General features: G+C 43.3%; 1 protein-coding gene across 2 annotated transcripts; it reads left to right on the top strand.

Annotated features, from left to right (window-relative positions):
- The first annotated feature begins 513 nt into the window (after positions 1-513).
- On the top strand, positions 514-20,863 carry otud7b (OTU deubiquitinase 7B). 2 transcript variants are annotated; one of them, XM_030782689.1, is made up of 12 exons: positions 514-644; positions 12,650-12,851; positions 13,393-13,563; positions 13,944-14,171; positions 14,664-14,765; positions 15,197-15,324; positions 16,311-16,417; positions 16,601-16,728; positions 17,095-17,244; positions 17,785-17,899; positions 18,441-18,519; positions 18,666-20,863. In XM_030782689.1, the coding sequence occupies exons 2-12, from the start codon at positions 12,767-12,769 to the stop codon at positions 20,124-20,126; spliced, it is 2,754 nt and encodes a 917-aa protein (XP_030638549.1). In that variant the 5' UTR covers positions 514-644; positions 12,650-12,766; the 3' UTR covers positions 20,127-20,863. The 2 variants fall into 2 exon arrangements, with proteins under 2 accessions (XP_030638549.1, XP_030638548.1); XM_030782688.1 differs by having other exon boundaries at positions 18,441-18,525.
- Positions 20,864-23,615: the final 2,752 nt, after the last annotated feature.

Below are 23,615 nucleotides of genomic sequence, written 5' to 3'. Positions count from 1 at the left end.
AAATCAGGTACAGGTAATGTATAATTAAAGTAGTTTTCTTGTGATGTCATACAGTTAGATACAGTAGGGTTGAGCACAGCTACTAGGAGGTGCAATGCTCACGCCTTTAGGTGCTGATGACATTTTTCCAAAATCTTTGTGAATTACGTCATGGTCAAGCTAGCTGTCTGTATAATGTCATTCGTTGCGCTGTCACTCACGAAAAAAGATCTTCATCTATAGGCTCCTTCAGTAGATGCCCACCCTGGCCCGCTGCTCCGTGGCCAGTAACCGTTCCGAATCTTGTCTCCTGTCTTCCTTTCTCATTTGTTGTTATACCGAAATAGTAGAACGTTGCCGGGACAATTGGTTTTCGTTCAAGTCAATCAATTTTTTTCTTTTCCATCATTGGCTGATGACACAGCGAAACCCTTATAGGTGGGCGGACTTTAAAGCTGCTCGGTTGACATTGTTGTTGTTGGAGTAAGAATGTACTTTGTCGTCAGCTCTGTTTGAGGTTTGCCACTGAGAGAAAGTCTTCAGTTTCTAAGGAAATAAATAATCAGTGATTTTTTTTAATTCGTTGGTTTCCACGGAGCATTTTCTGAGAGGGAAATTCATAATGGAACGATGAAAGAATGCGCTCAAGGTAAAGCAGACAACGGGTATGTATCAAGCTAGGTTGCTAGCAAACCAATAAGCACGGACAGAGATATTAGCGTTTTATAATGGCTAGGGATGGCGTGCTAGCTAGCTATAGTTTTGAAAGTGTTTTAATGCTTTTCAGGTTGACAGTTGTCCGACCACATTACCATTAGTTTATTCTCCTGCAAACGTTAATATATCCACTCGGTTACTAACTAATTCCCCAAACCGAGTTTTCGTTTACTAAATGGCAGCTTTACCCTAACAATTAGCTCGCTAGCTTGTTAGCAGGCTAACTGTTGAAACTAATAGGCTTGTTCGCTAATCAATTTTCAGTTGCAGGGTATATCCTTAGAATCAGTTCTGACACATTATCAAGTTTGCCGTCTCGCTAAAACACAGAAACATAAAAATATGCCCAGCTGAGAAGGTTTAACAAGTAAGCAAAGTAAGCAAATTTTACGCATTAGCGTTAGCGACAAGGGGGAGGGAGATGTATTTGCGGGGCAAGTTTTAATATTTGTATGAGTTAGCTTTGAGATCAATATTTTTCGAAGTACCAGACTAAATGTCAAACGTCGTCAGATTGCTCTGCTAAATTACCCAGACAGTTGTTGATTATGCATAGCAGGTATGCCATGTAACTGGTTATAGCTTATTTCACATCGCTTTGGTGTTACTGCAAGGTAATGCTATTTTAGACAATGTGAACTGCAACACAGCTCATCCCTTCTTCCATACTGCTTCAGATTCGTTAGCAGCGCGTATATCATCAGTTTTTACGGATGTTATTTTCTGTTTTCTGTCGTATTGGGCTTGAATTGCCAGATTTATATCTACATTGTTCACCTCGGCTCATTAGAGTTTGACGCAAACATGAAACATTACAATGCAGGTCAGCGATGTCGTAGCCCAAAGAGCACAGCACTGGGTGATAGCTTTCAAGCGAGTTATTCTTCTGACTTAACTCAATTTTAACATTTAATGACCTAAATTGTGGCAGTGGGAAATGAGTTTTTCCAACGTATGAGTATAACTGTTAGGTGATAATTTATTCTCTTTTTGATACAATTTTGTTTGAATAACAAAACAGTTTGTTGCATCTTCCCTGGACCGTGAGACATGACAAAAGTGAAATGGACCAAAGTATGAACTCACTCTAAGTCAGTGCATAGATAACACCCAGTATCACATTGTGCCTACAGTAAAAGTGTAGAATTACACTAGGGTTTGAATTATTCAGTTCTTTATTTACCAGCTCTTTTGTCAACTTGTTGTCCAGTGTAGGCTGGCCTGGCTTACACATGAAACTAGGACAGACAAACAAGGTCTTCAGTTTTTTTTTTGGGGGGGGGTGAGGCTTGTTTTTTGTTTGCTGAAAAGGCCACATCATTAAAACTAAGAAGGCTGTTGTAGTGACTGCTTTATTAGCGTGAACAAAACTCTTTCTTTTCCGATTCTTGTTCAAAATTCTCATCTGTCAGATGAGCATTATCATCCACAGATTCGGGTTTATAAAAAACTTCTGTTTTTTTGGTGTCAGTGGCAAGTGAGACAGAACGTAATAAGGAGGAACAGGGGTATTTAGTGACTTTCCACCCAGCTGTGTGGCCTTTGATTGTATGTGGTGTACACCAGGCTCAAAATCAACTTGATGACCCCTGTTATGCATTGTACTTGTAAGTGTACATTTTGACTTTTTTTTTTTTTTTTTTTAAGGTGGGTGTTTTTTTTTATTTTTTGTTTTATTTTTACTTTGATTGTTTTTGAAAATGTTGCTTTGGATGTGTGAAGATTCGACTGTTTTTCAGCACAAATAGGCAGTGCATAAAATGGCATTAAGCTTTTGTTTCAGTTTAAGAACTCCTGGGTGTGTGTGTAAGCAAATTTGTACCATCAAGTTCAGTTATGTAAGTCTGTAGTTCTTTAAGGAATGCGACCATGCATGCAGCACGTTTGACACCTGAGGCAGTTGTACTTGGAGGATAAGCTGTGTTCTGTGGTGCTGGCTAGGTGTCGTCGCACACTCGATAGGCCGATTCATCACTGGATCACAACAACAACAAAAAAAAAAAAACACTTTGAGGAGAAGTGTTAGCTTTTTTTCGGCTTAGCTTGAAAATGCTCGGCAATGTCTTGGGTGTGGTACTTTTGACTAAGAGTGGAAACAATATGAAGAGGTTGAACAGTCAAGATGTCTTGGCTGAAAATGTATTTGATGTTTCATGCAAGTGTAATACTTAAATAGTGTTACGAGGGTGGAGAAGTACCACTTCTATATCCAGCGTATTTTGGAATTTCCCAGAATGCTCATTTCTGATATCTAGATGCTTCAAAAGTGAATGACTCATCACAAGGTCATCAACTCTGAGGATGACAGTTCTAGACTATTCTCTACAAGAAGCAGAGAGCGCTCTTAAAGCAGGACTATAATAGGCAGCAGCACATGACTACACGGCGCGACTACATTGTAAGGTAAAATCTAACTCAACTAAAACCTTAACTCAACTCTCCAGTCATAGTTTTTTGGTCTGTAACAGTTTCTAACGCTTTCTTGAATGGCTCAGAAACATTTGATATTGTAATGGCTTCCGCTTTACCTTGACCTTAAAATGTGTCTTAGACATGTATCTCTTCGTAAATGGTTGTGTCTTTGTTTGCCTGTGTTGTTTACCTCATGGCTGATTAATCAGAAGAAGCTGAGAAGTGCATGTGTCTGTACAGCTGAGTAGAGATGAAAATTTAAAACGGTTTCCCCTCCTCAGCGGGTGCTCTGAACAGCTGGTGGGTAAGGTGGAGTTAGAGAACGGGCGGGGTAGACAACCCATATCACTTACAGTGCTAGGCCGATTTGGAGCCGAGATGTTCCCATAGGAATCATCTGCAGCAGCAAACAGAACATTAATAAATAAACAGATGAGATTTCCAGGTTAGTGGGACGAATTGTCGACATGTTTCTGCCTTTTGCAAGAGGTTTTTTGAGCTTGCTTTTGAATATCTAAAAAAACGTTAGACACAGTGATAAAACTTTTTTTTTTTTAAACAGAAATGGGATTATTTCCTAAGCAATATTATCAGAGAGAACCGTTGTCGTGAAAGCTTTTTTTTATGGTTGTTTTATCTAGGTTATGCTCTCCTCAATGGCACCTTCTAAAAATAACTCTTTTGAGGGCAGGCTACATATCTATGGACCATATAGGCTAGCCAACAGTTTCCAGCGATATTGTGTAATGCCACTGATGACTAAAACCATGTCTAGTTGCATGTGTGACCATTTTGTTACGAGAGGAAAAGAATGAAGAATGAGCATTGCCATAATTTCTGTGGAGGGTTGATCAATGGAAAGCTTGTCTCAGAGCATCTGTGCGACCCAGACAGCGAGTAATAAAACGCTGTTTACCTCCACCATTCCCAGTGCCTCTGGACGATGGCCAGCCATGTGATGGCATGGCAGCCAATGCCCATGGCTTTTTTTTTGTTTCACAGCAGAGAGTCCCAGGCCCCGTCAGTCACAGTCGCTCTTCTCTCTGCCTTGCCCTGTCTGAGACACAGTGTATTATGAGTCAGTTGTTGATGTCCAAAGTCATATTTCATTCACCAAATACTCCTGAAATACTGACTAATGGAATGTCACGCTTGCATAATCCTCAGCGTATATAAAATGCAGTCAGCCTTAACGATTGTGGCATAAAGTTGACATCTTTGTGGCATCTTAAATAGCTGGAGAAAAATGACTTTGGGGGTGGTGGGGGGGGGGGCCCACACAGCCATATTGTTGCAGTTGAAGTCATGAAGGCTAGGGCAGCTGCTGGGCGCGGTGCCTGCTGTGAGAGGAGAGCGTGCAGATCACATGGCCTATCTCCTATCCCCTCAGTACCGGTCTACATCCAGGCCAACAGTAATCCAATCCCCAGGAGCTGAAGAAGAGCCTCTCGCCCAGGATGACATCACAGAGATTGACGTAAAGCCGCCTGTTGTGCTATCTGCCAGGCAAGCAGCACGTGGGAATTCACGCCCCTTAGCCTTTGGCTAATGCTCGTTTAGCTGCTGGTGCTTCCAGAGCGTCGCTGCATGTGACTGCAAGCCCCCCCCCCCCCGCCTCCACCCCCAGTAACACATCTTAACCTCAGTCTTTCTGCAGGAGTAATGTTTCATTTTTAGAATGACCATCTACAGTGATGAGAACTGCTTCTGCGAACTAGTGTACTTGAAAGGTTGAGCCCGTAATTCCTGTACTGTCAAGAGCGACTTAAAACCGTGACACTCCATTCAGTGGCATTATGCGTGCGGGCGTGCTATTGCATCCTGCTCTTCTATGGCTTTGTCATTACCTCATCAATTGTGCTAGGTTTGTTTAGCTTTTGCAAAAACAACTCTCATGAAATGTCAAATCTGCCTTAAAGCAACATTCCTGAATTAATAGAGACTTGTTTATGTCTCTCTTCCTTCTTCAATGAGGGTTATGTAATAAGCACTGAGCTCACAGAAGTCACTGTTATCTACATTCTAAGACTCAAATTCGTTTTTATCAGTCTGTAGGCTAATGACATCACTTAAGCATGCCTGCTCAATGTCCCGCTGCACGCTGACCGGCTGAAGTTTCCTGCCGTGATAGGCTGAGGACAAGGTGGTCAGATGCTGTGGTACTTGTTCCTTTCAGGCCGGTGCCTTCCCCCCGTCTTTGTGTTACAAGGTTGGGCTATTGTGCTCTCATGACCTTATCCTCCTAAAGTGTGATATTTTCAATTTGTTTTTTATTTATTTCAAGTAATTCACACAGGAATTAGATCTTAATCACAGGTTGAAAGGTGGTACTGTCGGTGAGGGGGGGTGGGGGGGGGGTGCAGTCAAAATTCTACTGGGCTTTGGTTGGCAGTTGTCCCTTAACGCTAAACTATGGCAGAGTGTTTGCTGAAGCCAACAAAAACAGAGCCGTCGCTATCTCTGTGTTGCAGCAGTGCGGCGATCTCTGCAGCAGCAGAGCGGCGTGTAGCCTCAGCCGTACGTGTAGAACTGCCGTATGATACAAATCAGAACCGCGAGCCGGCCTGCAATTCACCGACCGGTTCGAAAACAGGAATATAAAGGTAAAAAAGTGCGGTATGGTCTAAAATTAGCAAGGAACATTACTCTTTTCTTATGTTTGAGTGGATTTTTATTACCTGCGATTCTTTCGCAAAAAAAGCACCATAGCATATTAATGTCAAACTTTAATTTTAGGGATGTTGTTGTTGTTCCCATTTTCAAGGGAACATGCAAGGCACGTCAATGATTTTGTAAATATTTTTGGACAGCAGAAATGAACATATACACACACTCCTCTGGCGCATGTTTGATTGTTGATAGCGTCAGATGTGAGCGGTGCCAGAAAAAACTCACTGTTTGCACTCAGTGACCTTTCTCTTCACAGGGCACAGTCACAGCCCATGTTTTGTCACATTCAAAATACAATGCGTTACTCACTGTGAGCTGGTCTATTCCGTGTAATCATTGAAGGTGTTCTTTTATTTATTTACCCCCCCCCACCCCCACTCTGTCAGATGTTTTGCTTTTGACCCAGGTATGCAGTGCAGTCAAAAGGTCAGTTCATTTTTTGGCCTCAGCAAAGCACAGCACTCAGCACTCACTCAATTACAATGATAAAGTCATCATACATTCCCGATGAGGGGGGGGGGGGGGGGGGGGGGTTGTTACTTGATGAAATAAAAGGGTCAGCATCAGTATCACCTCTTAAACATTTTCATCGTAAGGCATCTGAAAACCTATGTACATGTACAACTGGAACTGTACAGGTGTGTCTTGCCAAGTAGATTTAAGTTGTCTTTCACTCGGTTGTCACGTAGCGTAATGACACAGTGCGGGGACTGAGGTGGCGAGTTGGAGTGGTGTTTGCTCTGGGCTAGGCTCTGTGGAAGTTTATAGTCATATAAGTATAAAGCATTGTAGTGTTTCTCATCTGTTCTTTCCCCTTCAACAGATGTTTCAATTTTCCCACTTTGCGTTCTGTGTGGTTATTTTTGGAACTCAGTAACACAGCTATTTTTAGTCTTTGAAAGCACTTCTTTTTTTCTAAACTTGCTGCATTTCAGATAAGGACTAGGACCAGACTAGAGAGTGCCTCTGGTGTTCCATTACGTAGCATTCCTGCGCGTTACTGTTTAAGAGCGTTTTTCGTCACTCTCTGCTGACCATTTAGAGTTTAAAAATCAAACGCTCGTCTCTAAAACAAGGAACAGCGCAGTACCCAATATGAACGGCGTTAAGGGTGAATACTGTGACCAGTGATCGGCTCCTTGCACATATACTTAAAGAAAAACCGTCTTCTCTTTCGTTTTGTTTTGGGTCGCTGTTTAATTCCACGCTGGTCTGTCTCATTGTAATGCTGCGCTACTTTAATCCTTGCGTTTTTACGTGACGAATATTTCATTCCAAAGTAAAGTGCAATGTGCATTCTGTAGAGAGAGAAGTAGGACACACGAAGTTGCCAGATCTTTGTCTCCTCCTCCACTGATATCTCTGAACTAACCGAAGTGCCGCATCACGGGCCCTCCATGGGGAGCAGCGTTTCAGACGTTGATAGATTTAGTGCTTAGGATGCTCCAGATGCTAGGGAAAGGAGGAAGGCAGGAGTTTTGTGGAATGACTTGACAGTTTGCTAGAGTAGGCCAAGCCCTCAGCGGGGAGGAATGCCACGGGGGGGGGAGGGGTGGGGGTAGGCTTGCCATGGTCTGGACGTGACTCTCTGAACTGGACTCTGTCACCAACAGATCAGCCATCGCCGTCAACTCCCCGAAGTCCCGTCTCAGGGCGGGCAGCCCCTCCCTTCCTGTGCTTCAAAAGGGGCTCGATCAGAGCGCTGATCCGCATTCTTTTGTCATCGTTCTGCGTCCGTCTGTCCCGCACGACCCATAATTTTTTGTGTAATACGTAGGGGATAAATATAAGATGTATAGGCCACAGTTGGCTCTGCTGCGTAGAACAAGTTATTCTCAGTCGTCAGCTCAACCATGTAGAATGACTTAGTCTCTGTTAGCCATAGACAGCCGCCGCTTCTAATCTATATTCTCACACTCGAGCAACAGCATCTGAGCGTCTAACTGCCAAGAGGGGCCTGAGGTAGACTAAGTGTAGGTCGCAGAAATTCCAAACTGGGTAAATTGCATTGAATGGCTTTTTTTTTGTTTTTGTCGGGTTTCTCATGTTTTATGTTAGCGATCTTGGTGTCTGTGATTGGCGCCACGACGGGTGAAGTTCGTTGTGTTTTACAGAATGTTCCATCTAGTTATTATGACAAACATACAGACCTCAGGTCAGAGAGCATGCTGATTTACTTGGAGCCCGGCTTCTTAAAAGCTTAATGTTAGTAAACACACGGGCAGTTGTAGATGAGGATTTTGGACTGCTTGGAGATGAGAGGCAGTAGACAGTTTATTTAATCAGAGTTTAAACACATTAGGTATTATCAGGTAATGTGTACAAGAACCATGAAAATAAAGCGTTGGGCTTGTGAACGAGATGGTGCCACCAATGTTTTGGTGTGTGTGTGTTTTTTTTTTTGGCACAACCCTAGTTGGAGCACTTATCAGAGACATTAGTATCCCCCTGGACTGGTTTAACACATTTCTTTAGCTGTTAATGGACAAATCAGCGATTGTTTTCAGCCCAACAGAGTGCTTTGTTTGCAGAGCTGCGGTAATGACTTTTCAGAAATCTACGCGGGGACGTAAAAGTACAGGCCCTTGTTTTCGGCTTTGCTTGCTTAAGGTGGCACGGCCCGATTTCACGGTTAAAATACCCCGCCGCTGATGTGATGCCATGTCGTACCGGCCCGACTTGCACATTACGCAACTTTCGCCCCCCCCCCCCCCCCCCGACGCATAAATGACTTTCTTACTAGCCCGGTGACGCAGTGCCTGCCTATGTAGAGGCAAAAAGCCCAGACACATGCCTCTGAAAAGTCGACAGCGTGTCTCTCCGCAGCGCGGGGAGCTGTAGCGCTGCCCGTCGCGGTGGGAAGCCGCTGAAACTGGGTTAGGGCTGAAAGACGCTTCCCTCCTCCGGCATGCTCAGCCAAGTCTCCCACATGCAGCAGCAATGAGGTTATGTAATAATCCTATGGCTCTGATGAGTAAACTGATTACGGTTGCACCCAGTGCTTAAGACGGCTGTAAAGCTCCTCTCTTGCCAAGCGGTTGTTTGTCTTGCTTCGTAACATTTTTTTTCCCCATTATACGAGTTAAAATTGTACCGAAACGATTCACAGCGCCGCTTCACCAATAAAAGCAATGTACTCGTTCTTTCTCGGCAGGTTTTTTTGGTGGATGTTTGTTCTTCCTGTGGGAAAGAAGGTCGGATAAGTAAGAGGAAAAGACGCAGAAGTGGATGAGAGCTGGGTGTGTTAGACAGCTGCTCTGATAATTGTGTGTGGCGACACTCTTGTCTCCAGGGCTGAGACTGCTCTGTGTGCTATAGTCTGTGTCCTTGCGGATAGGTTTTCATAAAGCAGAATCCAGCTTTAGAACGTGGCCCAGTTTAGAGGTCAGTGTGTACACCTCTAGTCCTCTTATCTCCGTGCACACATCTGGGTGCACAGAACTGAGTCTGAGCTACACGCCCTCTAATCCTGATTGGCCGGCGAAGGCAGTGCTTATTGACATTTTTCAACACATACTGAAGCTCTTTAATTGGTCTGTTGTTCTCTTACCCGAAGCGTCATGTCTTCAACGGCAGAAATAGATTGAAGCTCATCCCTTATGTCAGATATTTTTATTACTTTGAGACAGAGACTCATCGTGCAGTAATGTGACTATATTCAGTCATTGCTCTGGTTCCTCCTTGTCTGAAGGAGTTAATTACAAGACTAATCGTAAATGATGTAAGGGGAAGAACAAACTGACAAGTTAGTGTGTGAGTGTGTGAGTGTGTGAGTGTGTGAGTGTGTGTGTGTGTGTGTGTGACAGCCAAACCCTCTACCTGCTGTGTAGTGTTTTGAACTACACATCAATTTTCAGATAATCACTCCCAGTTCACTCCTGAAAAGGTCTTAGGAAAACAGCAATTAATTGTTTTATTTTGGGGAGGAGTGACCCTCTAAGTCAGTTTTAGACTTACTGTAAGCCTTTGTATTCAGAGTGGAAAATTAGCAGAAACTCCTCAGCAAATCACGTTCAACCAAAAAAAAAAAAAAATGCTTGTTATGCTTGTTTTTTTATATCGCAGGAATGTCCTTTGGTATTATTTTCATTAAATCCCTTATTTTTAGGCCAGGGCTTTTTTTTTCTACTTTCTTTAAGGGTTCAGTCCACAGAGAATTCATGTTTTCAGTGAATTCCCCGTCTTCACTCAGTTCCCTTCTCACGTTTACCCATAGCGCTCGACACCGTTCATAGTGGGACACCTTTGTCTTGGTGACCACAGTAATGACACATGTAGGATAGTGGGATGGTGGCCCAACGCGACGCGCACACACCGGTCACCACCGCATTGACCTCGAGCGTCTGCATCCGTGATCCCTGCAGCTCAGAGCGAACCACGTGTTGGCAACACAGCACATTATGTAAGCAGACAAAAGCATGGCTGGCCAGTGCAGAAAGCTCTGCTCCGTTTGTTGTTGGCCTGCCGTCTATTGTTCTCAGCGGCCTGTCAACAAGGGCCAGGTATCTCTGGTAAAACCCACGCCAACCATCCCATGTCCCCTTATGCTGCGTCAAAACAAGTGTAATAGAAGGGTATTCCGAGAGACACAAAGCTTTGGGGTTTTTTTTTTTTTGTTTTTTTAAATGTGTTTACTCAACCCCCGCTCCAACACGGCAGCTTTAAAGAGCCCTCTGTTGTCCTTTTGTTTCCCCGGTTACATTATCTGTCATTTAGTGTGATCTCTTGTCTTAACAATGTTGACCGTACCTATTGAGTCATTAAGTTATTTTTCTGATGAGGCGTTGTAAGTGTCACAGTCCAACTTTGCATATTGGGCCAGGACCTTGCACTTAGTCTCCCATCTCTCTCCCAAGCAGAGATCTGAACTGTGGATAAAGCTATTGACCATTCAGCTCGTGGCATATGTGTCTGATTTGAATGCTGGAGGCCCTGTCAGTCCCTAGCCAGTAGATAGAACTGATTTGGCTTGTCTGAAGGGTAAGAGGATGACTTGGTGTCTGTAGACAGAAGCTGGTACTTTTTGGTGTGTTAGTATGTCAGGGGATCAGAGATGACTGAGTCATTTACTGATAACAAGTGCTGGGATGTGAAAAAGCGAAGTGTTTATTTATTCGAGGATGAAAAAAAACAAAACAAACAAGCAGCGGTGAATATAAATTGACACAGTAGACGGTTTTCGTGGAAAATTTTGATTTGAATTTTTTGCCTCGTCCCCTGCGTCGTCGCGCATCTGATTCAGAGCTGATTCAAATTCCGTTTTATGGGTCGGTGGTTAACACAGCAGGAAGCGGCAGAGCAAGTGCATTTACACCATATGCCATCGTCCACGCCGCGTTACCGTCCCTGCCACAGGGTTCTGTACTTTTACTCTGGAACAGGCGTGGCTCTGCTCTCTGACTCGGTCTGACTCTCATGGTAACCCTGTTAAGTCAGCTGCGCTAGTGTTGCCAGACACACACTTAGAGCAGGACAGAAAATGTTCTTTCACTGAAAAGGCCTTTTATAGAATGACTCTCCCCTCTCTGCTCCTTTCTGCTGTACGGCCAACATGCCTTTGTGTGAGATTACCAGAGGGAGAGAAGGAGCAAGAAAAAAAGGAGCGCGAGAGGGAGAAAACTCATGACTCATGAGACCTGGTGTGGAAAAAGTCAATTGAGTCAGAGCTGTAGGAGGAGCAGAGGATGTTGGGAAAGGCAGTGGGAACCGCGTGACAGGGACAGGTAGCTATAGGATGGAGTCGGTCTCAACCGGCCGGGGCCTCAAATACCACAACACGCTATTGCGCCCTTTCCGCATTCGTTCTGCTATCAGCGGTTATTTTTAAACATCTCACAGTCATTACATCATTCTAGTTCATTTAACTGACGTGCAGTTTCCTTTGGCCTTGTTTTTAAAGGTGTCTCTTTGTGCCGTTGGCCTTAATTGGTAGCAATGCCTCTTTTTTTTTTTTTTTTACGACGGTAAGTCATGCTTATTGCATCATGTGTCAATACTGATAAGGTTCATCAGCAAAAGCCTATCTTCGTTACCATGGCTACTCTCGGTTGCAGTTAGGGTGTTCTCGTCCTTCCTCTTGGCTCTGCGCGTGTAAACCCGTTAACATTACTCAGCTTTACCAGGGTGTTCCTCTGCTGACTCCAGAGCTCTGTGTGTGCTGGGCTGACTGGTAGAGGAGCACTGACTGACCCTCAGTTCTGGAAGGAGTGTCATTATTTTCCTGCCTCGTCACACTAATTAGAGTAATTTCTATGATTTCACATTTTGTCTTTTCGGATGACTTTAACCTGTTTATTATTATTTCTGCCTTTTTGATTAATTTTTTTTTTTTTTTATTAAATCATTATTTGTTTGAGTTTTTTTGCTTATGAATAATAGTTGTAGTGGTAGTAGTAGTACTATGAAAAGCACCAGACAAAACCTTGTCGCTGTTCATTTAGGAGTGAAAAGGATAATGACTTGCTGAAATAATCTTTATTGTTGTCTTTTGTTAAAATTGTTGTTAACTTGAAGTTGTTTGCAATCATGCTGACTGTTCTGTAAACTCGTTTAGTTCCGTGCAAGTTCTTCACAAACATTATTGTTCAGCTGAACTCCACTGCTAGCAGCACAACAGTAGTCATGGGAAAGACATGTGACTAGCCAGTAGTCAATGGATCTCCAGTGATGTGGACAGCTATCATGTTCTGTGCCAAACCCAAAGAATGGACTCAATGAGGAATCTCTCTTTTTGTTTTGTTTTTAGTGTTTGGCAAAGGAATGTGTTTTTAACTTTCTCTTTTACTCTCCTCTCCCCTCCCTTTCTCCTTCCCATTTTCTTTCTCTCTCTCTCTCTCTCTCTCTCTCTGTCTTTCTGTCTTTCTCTCTGTAGGTGTGGCTGAAAGTGATTGGTGAGGTGCAGATTCACTGTTAGTTTTGTTAGGGAGAGCTGATCTCCTTTGTTTTCTCTGCCCTGATGCCTCCTGCTGCACTGTAAATTCATGATCACATGACCTTGGATATGGACGCAGTCCTGTCCGACTTTGTCCGTTCTACTGGAGCTGAACCAGGACTGGCCAGAGACCTACTGGAGGGTAAGCTAAAAGCCTCTGACCTTAGCTCACAAACAGAACAAAAAACTTTTCGGTTGTAACATTTTTTTCTTTCTTCCTGTTTTTAAAATGGAAAACAGGAATCTGTCTAACTGTCTGGTGCCTTAGGATGATACAATCTTAAATCTGTGTTTGTCATCACCAAACGCTCTGATGAAATTCCTGACCCATTCTTAAAGACCACTTAGCAAAGTATTTCATTAAATGTACAATATGCGCAGTGAGGTAAAGCCAGGACATATTCAACCTCGGTTGCCTAGCAACCCTCCTTGCAGATAAGACCATGGGTTAAAAATGTATTTTTGTGCAGTGTGCCAACCTCAGTCATCCTGGAAGTTGCTTGTTCGACAGGCTACTTTTCTTTCTTTCTTTTTTTTTTCTTTTCTTTTTTTTTTTTTGAAATGAGGCAATGAAATGAGTCAGTGTCCTTTGTGAAGAGTTATCTCTGCAGTTGTATTGACATTTGGTTAATAGTTAAGCTCTTTATTCCTCTCTTTTTAAACATGGTATGCTTTGTCTTTAGGTAAGAACTGGGACCTGACAGCTGCCCTGAGTGACTTTGAACAGCTGAGACAAGTGCATGCAGGTAACCTGTCCTACTCTTTCACGGAGGAGAGAGATTACCCTCCCGCTGAAAAGGAGATGGCCAGGGTGGGCCGGCCCCTTCTGCATCGTCAAGATGAAGTGGTGCAAGGTAATTGAACTTCCTGAACTTAGCGGTGACACTTACGCAACAGTCAACCCCATAACGGCTATTGGCTTTCGTTTGCACTATGCCTGTCTTGGAATTCTCTTTGGTTGAAAGCGTCTGCAAAATGAATACATGTAAATGTCATTCTACTGCAGGATCTGTCCTGAGAACTTGTGTTGACTTATTGTTATCACTAATGTTAGCACTTCTTTAGTTTTCTGATAGTCATGTGCTCCACAAGAGGCCAAACCATTGCATATTTGGATTCATTTTTAGATTCCCAGTTTCGTTTCTAATCTTGTACAGCGAGCTCTTCCACTCATTTTAGCTCACCTGATAAACTCACCTTACATCATGCTTAAACACTGCGTCTCTGTCATCAGCCACCGAAAAACGTCTGTCGAGGGGAATCTCTCACGCAAGCTCCACCATAGTGTCTCTCGCTCGCTCCCACGTGTCCAACACAGGGGGTAGTAGCAATGAACCCCTCCTGGACACCCCGCTTTGCACTTTCCAGCTGCCCGACCTTACCGTCTACCGAGACGACTTCCGCAACTTCATCGAGAGAGATCTCATTGAGCAGTCCATGATGGTGGCTTTGGAGCATGCTGGTGAGTGATCTCCGCAGGAAGCATTATTTTAATGAGTGGCATTTATGCAACACTTCTCTGTCAGACTTCTTTTACGCCGTACGCCAGAGTTCCACATTACCAGACCGCTGAGCTCCTGCAGCTCTCGCCATCATTTCTTAATTAGAAGCTGATTTGAACCTGAGAAACAGCTGTGACACCAATCAGAGACCACGGTGGTTGGTTGATATAAAAACCAACAGAACTTTGGCCTCCCGGGACTGTATATGGGGGAACCATGCCCTTTGCAGTTCCTCTTATCTAATTTGATCTGAGATGTGTCAAATTAGTACTTTTTCTTTAGTTACCAACCTTGGAGGAGGTTCCTGGGGGGGATAACGGAAGTATGAATACGTTTCATGGAGATGACAGAGATTATATTTGTAGTTATAGCTTAAAAAGTTATATTTGAAGAGCACATTATGAGAACATATTAGAATACTCTTGAAAAAATGTTGCTGCCTTTGCACGCAGGGCGACTGAACTGGTGGACGCGAGTGGCACCTGGCTGTCAGACTTTGCTGCCTCTGGCAACCAGTGGAGACGGTAACTGTCTGTTACACGCCGCTTCTCTGGGTGAGCATTTTCAGCTCAAGCACTTCTACGTAACTCAACCCATGATCACTGTTTGCATGAATAGGGGAGGTTTGTTCTTGGTCACTTCCTTGTGGCTTTCTGAACACTGTTTACACACCGGAGCAGACGACAGACTCTTAGCATATAATCCCAGAAGTCAGAAGCAGCTTATCTCGTTAGGGCTCATCTCAGCTTCACGTGCTGTTTACAGGTTGACAGTTCCTTTCCTGGGAAATTTTTGATTGTCAGTCGAACGTAGACGTTAACAAAAAAAAAAAAAAAAAAAAAACACATCCCAGACTGCCAAATAAAATCCACCCTTTAAATTCTTCTCCATTAATATCGTTTTTATTAACATATCAGCATATTGTTTATTGTCACATATTTTGTACGCTTCTTTATATCCTTCCCCCCGTGTCGCCCTCCTGTAGGGATGTGGGGTTTTCACGACAGGGACCTGATGCTGCGGAAAGCCCTGTATGCTCTGATGGATCATGGACAGGAGAGAGAGGCCTTGAAACGCAGGTGGCGATGGCAGCAAACCATGCAGAACAAAGAGGTGAGCACAGTTCATTAGCCCTGTCACATTACCTGTTGTGTGTTATGCTTGCGTCCAGCTTTCATAAGCTAATAGAAATCCCTCACGCTGGCGTGAAGTGTTGGTTAGTTTCCAAAGAGACTGGTTGACGCACAGACGGACCGGAGTTTGTGAAATTCCAGCTGTGCGGTGCTTCAGTGTTGAATCTAATTCAGATCTTGGCAGAATTCTGTCTGACAGCATGCATCAGATGACTGCACTCACAAATTACATACAGTGCAGGTGGTGACTGTTTTCTGTGGATCATTTCAAAATAGAGGAAAATTTTACAATGTTTGTTTATTTTATTTTCTGACCTGCGTGGAATTGCTTCCTGCGACTTTTTTGAAATCCTTTTTTTTCAAAATCATGCCAACTGTTGAATGTTTTACACCTGAAATATACTAGCAAAAGACGATAACCGACCAGTCACTTTTCATTTTAGAATGTGATCAGATTGTGTCAGGGTTAAGGCATCCTTACTACATGTAATGATCATGTTCTCTATGGGTAACTGGGGGGTGATCAGGGATGATAAAACTGTATAGCAGATTATGTAAATTCCCTGCTGGCATTCTAAATGGATAAATTCGGATTATTTCACATGTGCAGATATCCAAAATGTATTATTACAATTGACCACTTCTTCTTTTCGTCTGGAAAAGCTTAAGTAAAGCTCCAGATGTTTATATTTATATTATATACGAAACTTGCACTCACTCTTATTTGAAGAAAACAGTGCAACAGGTCAGATAGTCCTTGCCTGGCAACTTCATCCTTTCCCCTGCATGGTTGTGTTTTTTCACATAGGCTGCTGAGACCAAAGACTTTTCATCAGGGAGTTTGGAACTAACTGTAATGTAGAGAGAACATGTAAACAGGGCACACGGTGCTGTATTAATTGTATTAATTAATTTTTTTTTCATTATTAACGCAGAATTTGTCTTTGTGTGTTTGTATGCATTCAGTCAGGGTTGGTGTACACTGAGGAGGAGTGGCAGAAAGAGTGGAATGAACTGCTGAAGCTGGCCTCAAGTGAACCCAGAATACACTACAGCACCAACGGCAGCAACGGGTAAGGCTTATTCACCAGCCTTACACCAACTGCGCCACAGAAAATGATCTAATACAAGTGATATATATGAAAGAGGAAACTGTGCTAAATAAATAAATTCAACAGTCTCGAAGCGGTCCCCTTGCTCTGTCATCCTGATTGTGTGTGTGTGTGTGTGTGTGTGTGGATGGCTTTGTGCCGCAGGGCGGAGTCGTCAGAAGAGCCGGTTTATGAGAGTCTGGAAGAGTTCCATGTGTTTGTGCTGGCTCATGTGCTGCGAAGGCCCATAGTGGTGGTGGCTGACACAATGCTTAGGGACTCTGGCGGAGAGGGTAAGACTGACTGTCTCTCTAACACACTCACACACACACACACACACACACACACAGATACACAAAGCAACAGCAGCTGCTCGCACCCTTATTTGAAATGTCTTTATGAGGAATTCATCCATAGGCAGAAACTGTTGTAAACTGAAAAAGACATTGACAAGACATTGCATCCGATGACTGTGTAATGTAGAATTAGTCAGTTAACAGCACACAACTTCAGCTTCTTTTAATCTTTTTAAACAGATACAGTAATTAGTTTACTTACACAAAAGATCACAAGTCCATGTGTTCTTATCTCTGGTAGACTGGTATATTTAATATTATGATCATACTCTTTTTTTTTTTATTCTTTTGTTCCTCAACCAGCATTTGCTCCAATACCATTTGGTGGAATTTATCTGCCCCTGGAGGTACCAGCCACCAAATGTCACCGCTCTCCACTAGTGCTTGCTTATGACCAAGCACATTTCTCTGCCCTGGTCTCAATGGAGCAAAAGGAGGGATCCAAAGAGCAAGGTGTGGATGGTTTGCGTTTCAAGTCAAAAAAAAAAAAAAAAAAGACACAAAGATTAGAAAGAGCTGATAACCAAATGACCCAGTGTAAGCCAAGCATGTGTGTTTTAAACAATTGCCATCTAAGAGCTTCGTCATGGATTCTTGCCTTTCAGTAAACACTCCCGTATGATAAATTATGCAACAGAAACCTGTTCACAATGTAATAACAGACATATTTGCGGAAAGGTGCACAAATTCTGTGGATGGGGGTTGATACACTCCATTGGTTTTGTTGGCTGAGTTTCTTTGTACTAATGTTTGCGGTTTCATCTGGAAACAATGTTACTACACGTTGGCTGTATTTAAAATAGAAGTGATAAAAACGAAAAATTGGCAAACCTTTCCTTTAAAACCAAGAATAATAACTTTGTGTAATAATACCTTGTATGTACCTGTATTTATAAGTATAGCTGTGGCATTCTCAAAAGTCTAGAGTTGTTTTGAAAAGATTTTTGGATGGCGTGACTCTTAAACAAACCTGTGTTTACCTTCTGCCCACAGCGGTGATCCCACTCACTGACTCGGATCATAAAATGTTACCTGTTCACTTTGCTGTGGACCCTGGAAAAGACTGGGAGTGGGGCAAAGATGACACAGATAATGTCATGCTTGCAAGGTGGGGTTCTCAATTTAGTCACCAATAATTTTGTTTTCTGTTTCTCCTTTTTTTTTTTTTTTGGTTAGTCGTTTATTACCCATCATTTTACCTTTTAAGTGCAGAGACAGACATTTACTGTAGTTAAAAGTTCACAGTGCAAAACACAAGCAGGCGTCGGGAAACTTGAGAGGTTATGTTGCTGTATCAGCTGGTACTGCTGTGTCCACTAATATCACTTCAGTGCTGTATACTCTCCTCTCCCTTTCAGGGTCTAGTGTCACTGACTGGGATTGGTTTGCTCTGTAGATTAGCAACACTTGTCAATTAGTGGAGATTATCACTAAATACCTATTAATGGAGCAGAGGGGAACCCACAATTAGCTCAGAGCAGGATATTTTTTCTCTGGCTTAGTGTGCGCAGCAGGCGTTTTCCCAGAAAACAACAAATAAACGTACAATAGTAAAGAAGTTATGTAATACCAGATAAACGTGTGCTATAACTCTTCTTGTGGTGAGATGCCGTCATGCGTTAATCTGAATGTTTTTCTCTTTCTCGTAGCGTAACGCTATCTTTAGAGGCCAAGCTTCATCTCTTACACAGCTATATGACGGTCACCCGGCTTCCTCTGCCTTGTGAGGTACAGGTGAGCTTCTTGTTTCTTCTGACTTAGCCCCCTCATACGACGTGAAGGCGAAATGATACAATATTCCAGTTCACACTATGTTGTTCTGTGGTGTGTCATTCTGTTCTGTCTTGTGATTTTTTTTTTTTTTTTTCCATTAGCAAGCCCCACTGGCCCAGCCCGAGTCCCCCACTGCCTCAGCAGGCGAAGATGCTCGCACTCCCCCTGACTCAGGAGAATCCGACAAGGAGTCAGTCAGCAGCAGTTCCAACGGCAACGGCGACGGGAGTGCGGCAGGGACTGCCGGGGCAACAGGCAAAACCAGCGGTGGTTCCTCCAGCTCCTGTAGCTCCTCCAGTAACAGTTCTGGAGGCACGGGAACGCTAGGAAAAGAGAAAGGCAAGAGAGACAAGGAGAAAGACAAAGACAAGGACAAAGACAAGAAACGAGCTGATTCAGTGGCTAACAAGCTTGGCAGCTTTGGTAAGAGCCTCGGCAGCAAGCTGAAGAAGAACGTGGGTGGACTCATGACTGGTAAAACTGCAGGAGGTAGCGGCGGGAAGCAGGGGGAGGGTCAGGAGAAGAAGAAAGGCTCACTGAGAGGTCGGAAGGGAAGCAAGGACAGCTCGCCGTCAATACAGACGGGCTCTGAGGACTCTGGGAAGGGTTCACCTTCCTCTAGCAGTGAGCGTCAGAATGGCAGCAGCTCCTCAGAGGGCGACCCCTATAAGTACAGCTCAGACGTGAAGGTGAGTCTGAGCATCCTGCGAGCTGCCATGCAGGGGGAGAGAAAATACATCTTCGCCGGGCTGCTCACCACCAGTAACCGTCAGCCTTTCCAGGAGGAAATGATCCAGCGCTACCTGGCTGACGCCGAGGAACGTTTCCGGGCAGAGCAGGAGCAACGTAGGGAAGCCGAGCGGAAAGGAGGAGGGGTTCTGACCATGACCAACGGAACGCAACAGAAAAAAGATGTGGTGGAACTAGGTTACCGTACTTACGAGCCCAAGGAGGACACAGTAGATGGCTCCCCCTCCACATTCAGTACCCTGAAGTCCTCTAGCTACAGCCCCTCCATGTACTCTGGTGTAGTGCCCATCCCTAGGCCCACCTTTATTGATCAGTCCCCTGCCCCACTCACCCAGCATCTACATATGCATGGATATATGGAGACTCGAAGACAGCTGGCAGGTGGCTCGCCCTCCTCCTACCCCGGTCTGCCATCCTATGCCACTCTGCCCCGCCACTGTCCGGTGGCACAAGGTCCTCCTCAAACCCAGTATCAACCCCCACCCTCTATAGCAAGCCCCTCGCGAGTCACTCCCTGCTTTCCTTACGTCCAAGAGCAAGACCCTGCTGAGTTTCAAGCAGAGCCAACAGGAGGTGGCTACAGCAACGGCTACCGGGACTTCCGCTCAACATTGGACAGTCGTAGTGCACCTCCTCCCGTGAGACATTACTCTCTGGGCAGCGCCGGCGGTTTGGCCAGCCTGCAGTCCAGCCGGTGCCGAACGCCCAGCTGCAATTACTACGGACACCCGGAAACGAGCAACTTCTGCTCATACTGCTATCGCGAGGAACTCAAGAGAAGGGAAACGGAGCCGGCCATCCACAGATCCTGAGCGGACTCCCTGTCTGTTGTCCTCCCTCCTGGAGGACTCTGCGGAGCCCTCTTTCGTGCATGAGCCTCACAATGCTTCAAACGTTTGTTAAGCCTTTGGAACCAGAATGGAGGGACTCCCCTCTGAGTCAGAGGGGTTTGTGATGGTGGACGACAATAGATTCGAGGATTCTTTCACATTTGTCGTAGCTCTTTAGACTGGCGCTTGGTGGGAGACTCATCCTTGCTCTTATCTGTCACTCTTGTTATAATCGCCTTCAGATCTGTCTCCTCCTTGTGGTGAGAATGTAAAGCACAGGCGATATTTTCATAGCACAATGTGCTGTCTAGCATCACATGAACACGCACATATGCCATGATGTACTCTAAGCACAACCAGATAATGCGTATTTATATCAGCTGAGTTTGTAGGAATACAGTCAGTGCTGCTTTAGATCAGACTTGTAATAACAGGCTAATGATGGTACTTTGGATGTTCCATGTACCACACCTAAAGTTTTAGTGTGAGAAGACTTAACGAGGGATTGCTCCTAATGCTCCTTGCATTAAGAGAATCCAAATTGTCAAAGACATTTGATGGGTTACACTGAGTTAGTCTTTTTGCCATATATTGTCTGTTCAGGCTACGGCTTGTAGCATTCCTTTAACCAGCAGTGGTGAGCTTAGCTGCCCGTTAACGGGTTGTTCAGATGTCATTGCCTAAACTGAAAGAGAGCTTTAGCCCTGAGGAGTTCACCAGCCATGCTTTGTCTTGCTACAAATTAGCAAGTTTTAACATGGTGCTCTTTAGCCTACTCATCTCAAATTATTAGAGACTCTCCTTAAATAGTTCTTAAAATATATTTTGAGGAAAACCTTGACAGCCAAAGGTTTCTAGTACAATTACTACTCGCACTACATCAAAAATCAGTAAGGTGTTACATCGGTGACGAAGAGCACAGACGGTGGTAGGCCACTTAATACTTCTGGGGCTCCATTGATTGCAGATCTCCTGAAGTGTATTATGAAGGAAGCAAAAGTATGTGATAAGAAGGAGTTTTCCTTTTATTTAGTATATTAAAGAAACACAGTATTTCAACGATTTGGTACCTAACACTAAAGTCAGTAGTGATATTTCCCAAGCAGATTGCTAACTGATTAACCTGAGAAATTTGTTACACTTGCAGTTAGCATTTCAGGAAGATATTCCGTTAGAGATGCATTTATTGTATCTTTCCTTATATTTTGATGCTTAAACAGCATAACATTCACATGTAATAATGTTATTGTAGGTAAACTCTAAGAGGGCTATTTAAATTAAGTTACAGTAAAGTAACCAAATCAGTGATGCACAGTGTCTTGCAAAACAACAATTCATATGGCCTGATAATATGCTAATAGCTTTTTAATGAGGATCAAAGCTCCTGCTTGAGGCATGACACTAAACCCACTCGCACAACAAATTTACCAGTGTTAAAATAACACAGAGACCATATTGAGTGTATATTTGTTTGCAGCATATAAACACACACACACACACACACACACACATATACGTATGCAAATACACATGCATGTGTGTGTATGGTTGCATATAATAAACCATAATAGACATGTAACATACACTCATTGTTGCTTTACCACTGGTGAATTTTGCTGTGCTCACAAATGACAGATCAGTCAGTGGACCCCTTTCTGCACAAAGTCAAGCACTTTTTTCCCCAGAAATTTGCATGTGTGTGTGTGTGCGTGCGCGTGTGTGTTTTCTTTGGTGTGACAATGATAGACTGTTATGTTCTTTGCATTACTGTATTTCTCGGCGTCAGACGGTGGCTTGCTCAGTGTCTGGTGTACAGCCTAAAACTCCATTGAAGAGTTTAGCTCCTGCGTAATGGGCATGGCTTTTGATGCCATGGTTTCGCTTTCGACTTGATGTTTCCTAGTTGCCTTTTCAGTCCTGTTCCAGTCTGCACGGATATGGTCTAGTTGCAGGGTTCTTTTTTTTTTTTTTTGGTCTTTCCAGAATTTTCATCGAGATGCATACTATTGATGCCATAATAAAAGTTTTGCTCACACCGTTGTGATTTTACCTGTGTGATGCTACGCATACTGGTAAAGCATTGATCACCTTTAAAAATCTTATGCCAATCTGAACAACCTGGTAACTTAAGACATTACAACCTCTAATATTTATTGCATTCAGAGATAAGTGACTTATCTACAGGAACGTGAAAGTTTTTATGTTTTGAGTCAGGAGGCCATTGAGTTTTAATTAGTTTATTTGTAACAAGGATTTAACATTTGTATCAGTTTGATTTTAATGACACAAATCAACAGTTGTTGCACAGTTTGGCATATCTGTGTCATATTTTGAACCTTTGAACGATTCTTTGCTTCAGGTTTGTGAAAGAAACATGACAACCCCCCCGCTTTAATTTTTCCTTTTTTTTTTTTTTTTTTATCGATTTTCCAGCTGAACGTACTTGTGCACATTCTCGCTTTTTGAGCTTATAAAATGATTCATTTCAATCCTATGTCTGAACATACATTTTGTTGCTTCTGAAATTGTTTCTGTTCTGTGTTCAACATTATAGTATATAGCTGTCATGGTATATGCCATGACCCCATTAAACAGAGCAATTACAGTTACTTGAGGAGGAGGAGGAAGGCCCAAAGTCCTTTTTCCCTGTTTAATAGCAAGAAATGCCACTTTTTATATGTAAAAACCCCACCGTGACCACTAGATGGCAGCCTTATGTAGATTTTGAGCTTGCAATGTGACGCTGGTCATGAAACACTGACAGTTGTTCATTCTCATAACATGGTGGGTGTGGGCACAGTAGGGTACCTTCTCTCTCTGTAATGTAAATATGACAATAAGCACGCTGCTTGTATCGAAATTGGTTAGGCGTGGTTTTTTTTGTTTGTTTGTTTTATTTCGCCCCCCCCCCCCTTCAACCAGGTCAGACACATTTAGGTACCCAAAGCAAGCAAATAAGTTTATTGGTGAAGCTTTATGGTGTTGGGTATTTGTGTGGTGTACACAATCCAAACATCTCATTTCTGCCCTGCTAACAAGACCCAAACCAAGATATGTGTGTGTGTGTTTGTGTGTGTGTTTGTTCGTTTAAGGTGTGTTGTTCTCTTGCAAAGGTATTGCAGCTTAATGGCACAAGCAAGAGAAGCTCTTTGCAGACAAGATAGCTAATGTGTGTGTGTTTTCCCTCCTTTCAATGTAACTGTATCTTACATTAACAAATCCATTTATTCAATAAATGGACTGCTTGATAAGCCACCTTGAGCATTGGACTTAAGCAAGACTGCGAAAACAGGTTTTCTATTAAAACTGACAATGAAAAGGGTTGTATAAATATGTTCTACTTATTTTTGTAAACCAAAACAGTTTTACAGTGTTTTTAAAAGAAAAGAATGTATATTGTATGAGAGGAAACTGAAGTGAGGCAGTGCTGTAGAAGCCCAGAATTGTGGGGAATCAGTATTCATTGAAACG

Source organism: Chanos chanos, chromosome 8 (genome assembly GCF_902362185.1).
Source record: "Chanos chanos chromosome 8, fChaCha1.1, whole genome shotgun sequence".
NCBI lineage: Eukaryota > Metazoa > Chordata > Actinopteri > Gonorynchiformes > Chanidae > Chanos > Chanos chanos.
The sequence above is the reverse complement of the archived record's forward strand: the minus strand, read 5'-3'. Positions and strand labels throughout refer to the sequence as shown.

What these genes read in the sequence shown, in the direction of transcription:
- otud7b (XM_030782688.1), top strand. Translation starts at nt 12,767, where the DNA reads ATGACCTTGGATATGGACGCAGTCCTGTCCGACTTTGTCCGTTCTACT. An exon ending in GGCCAGAGACCTACTGGAGG is followed by an intron (nt 12,852 to 13,392) that starts GTAAGCTAAAAG and finishes CTTTGTCTTTAG; the next exon opens with GTAAGAACTGGGACCTGACA. An exon ending in TCAAGATGAAGTGGTGCAAG is followed by an intron (nt 13,564 to 13,943) that starts GTAATTGAACTT and finishes CTCTGTCATCAG; the next exon opens with CCACCGAAAAACGTCTGTCG.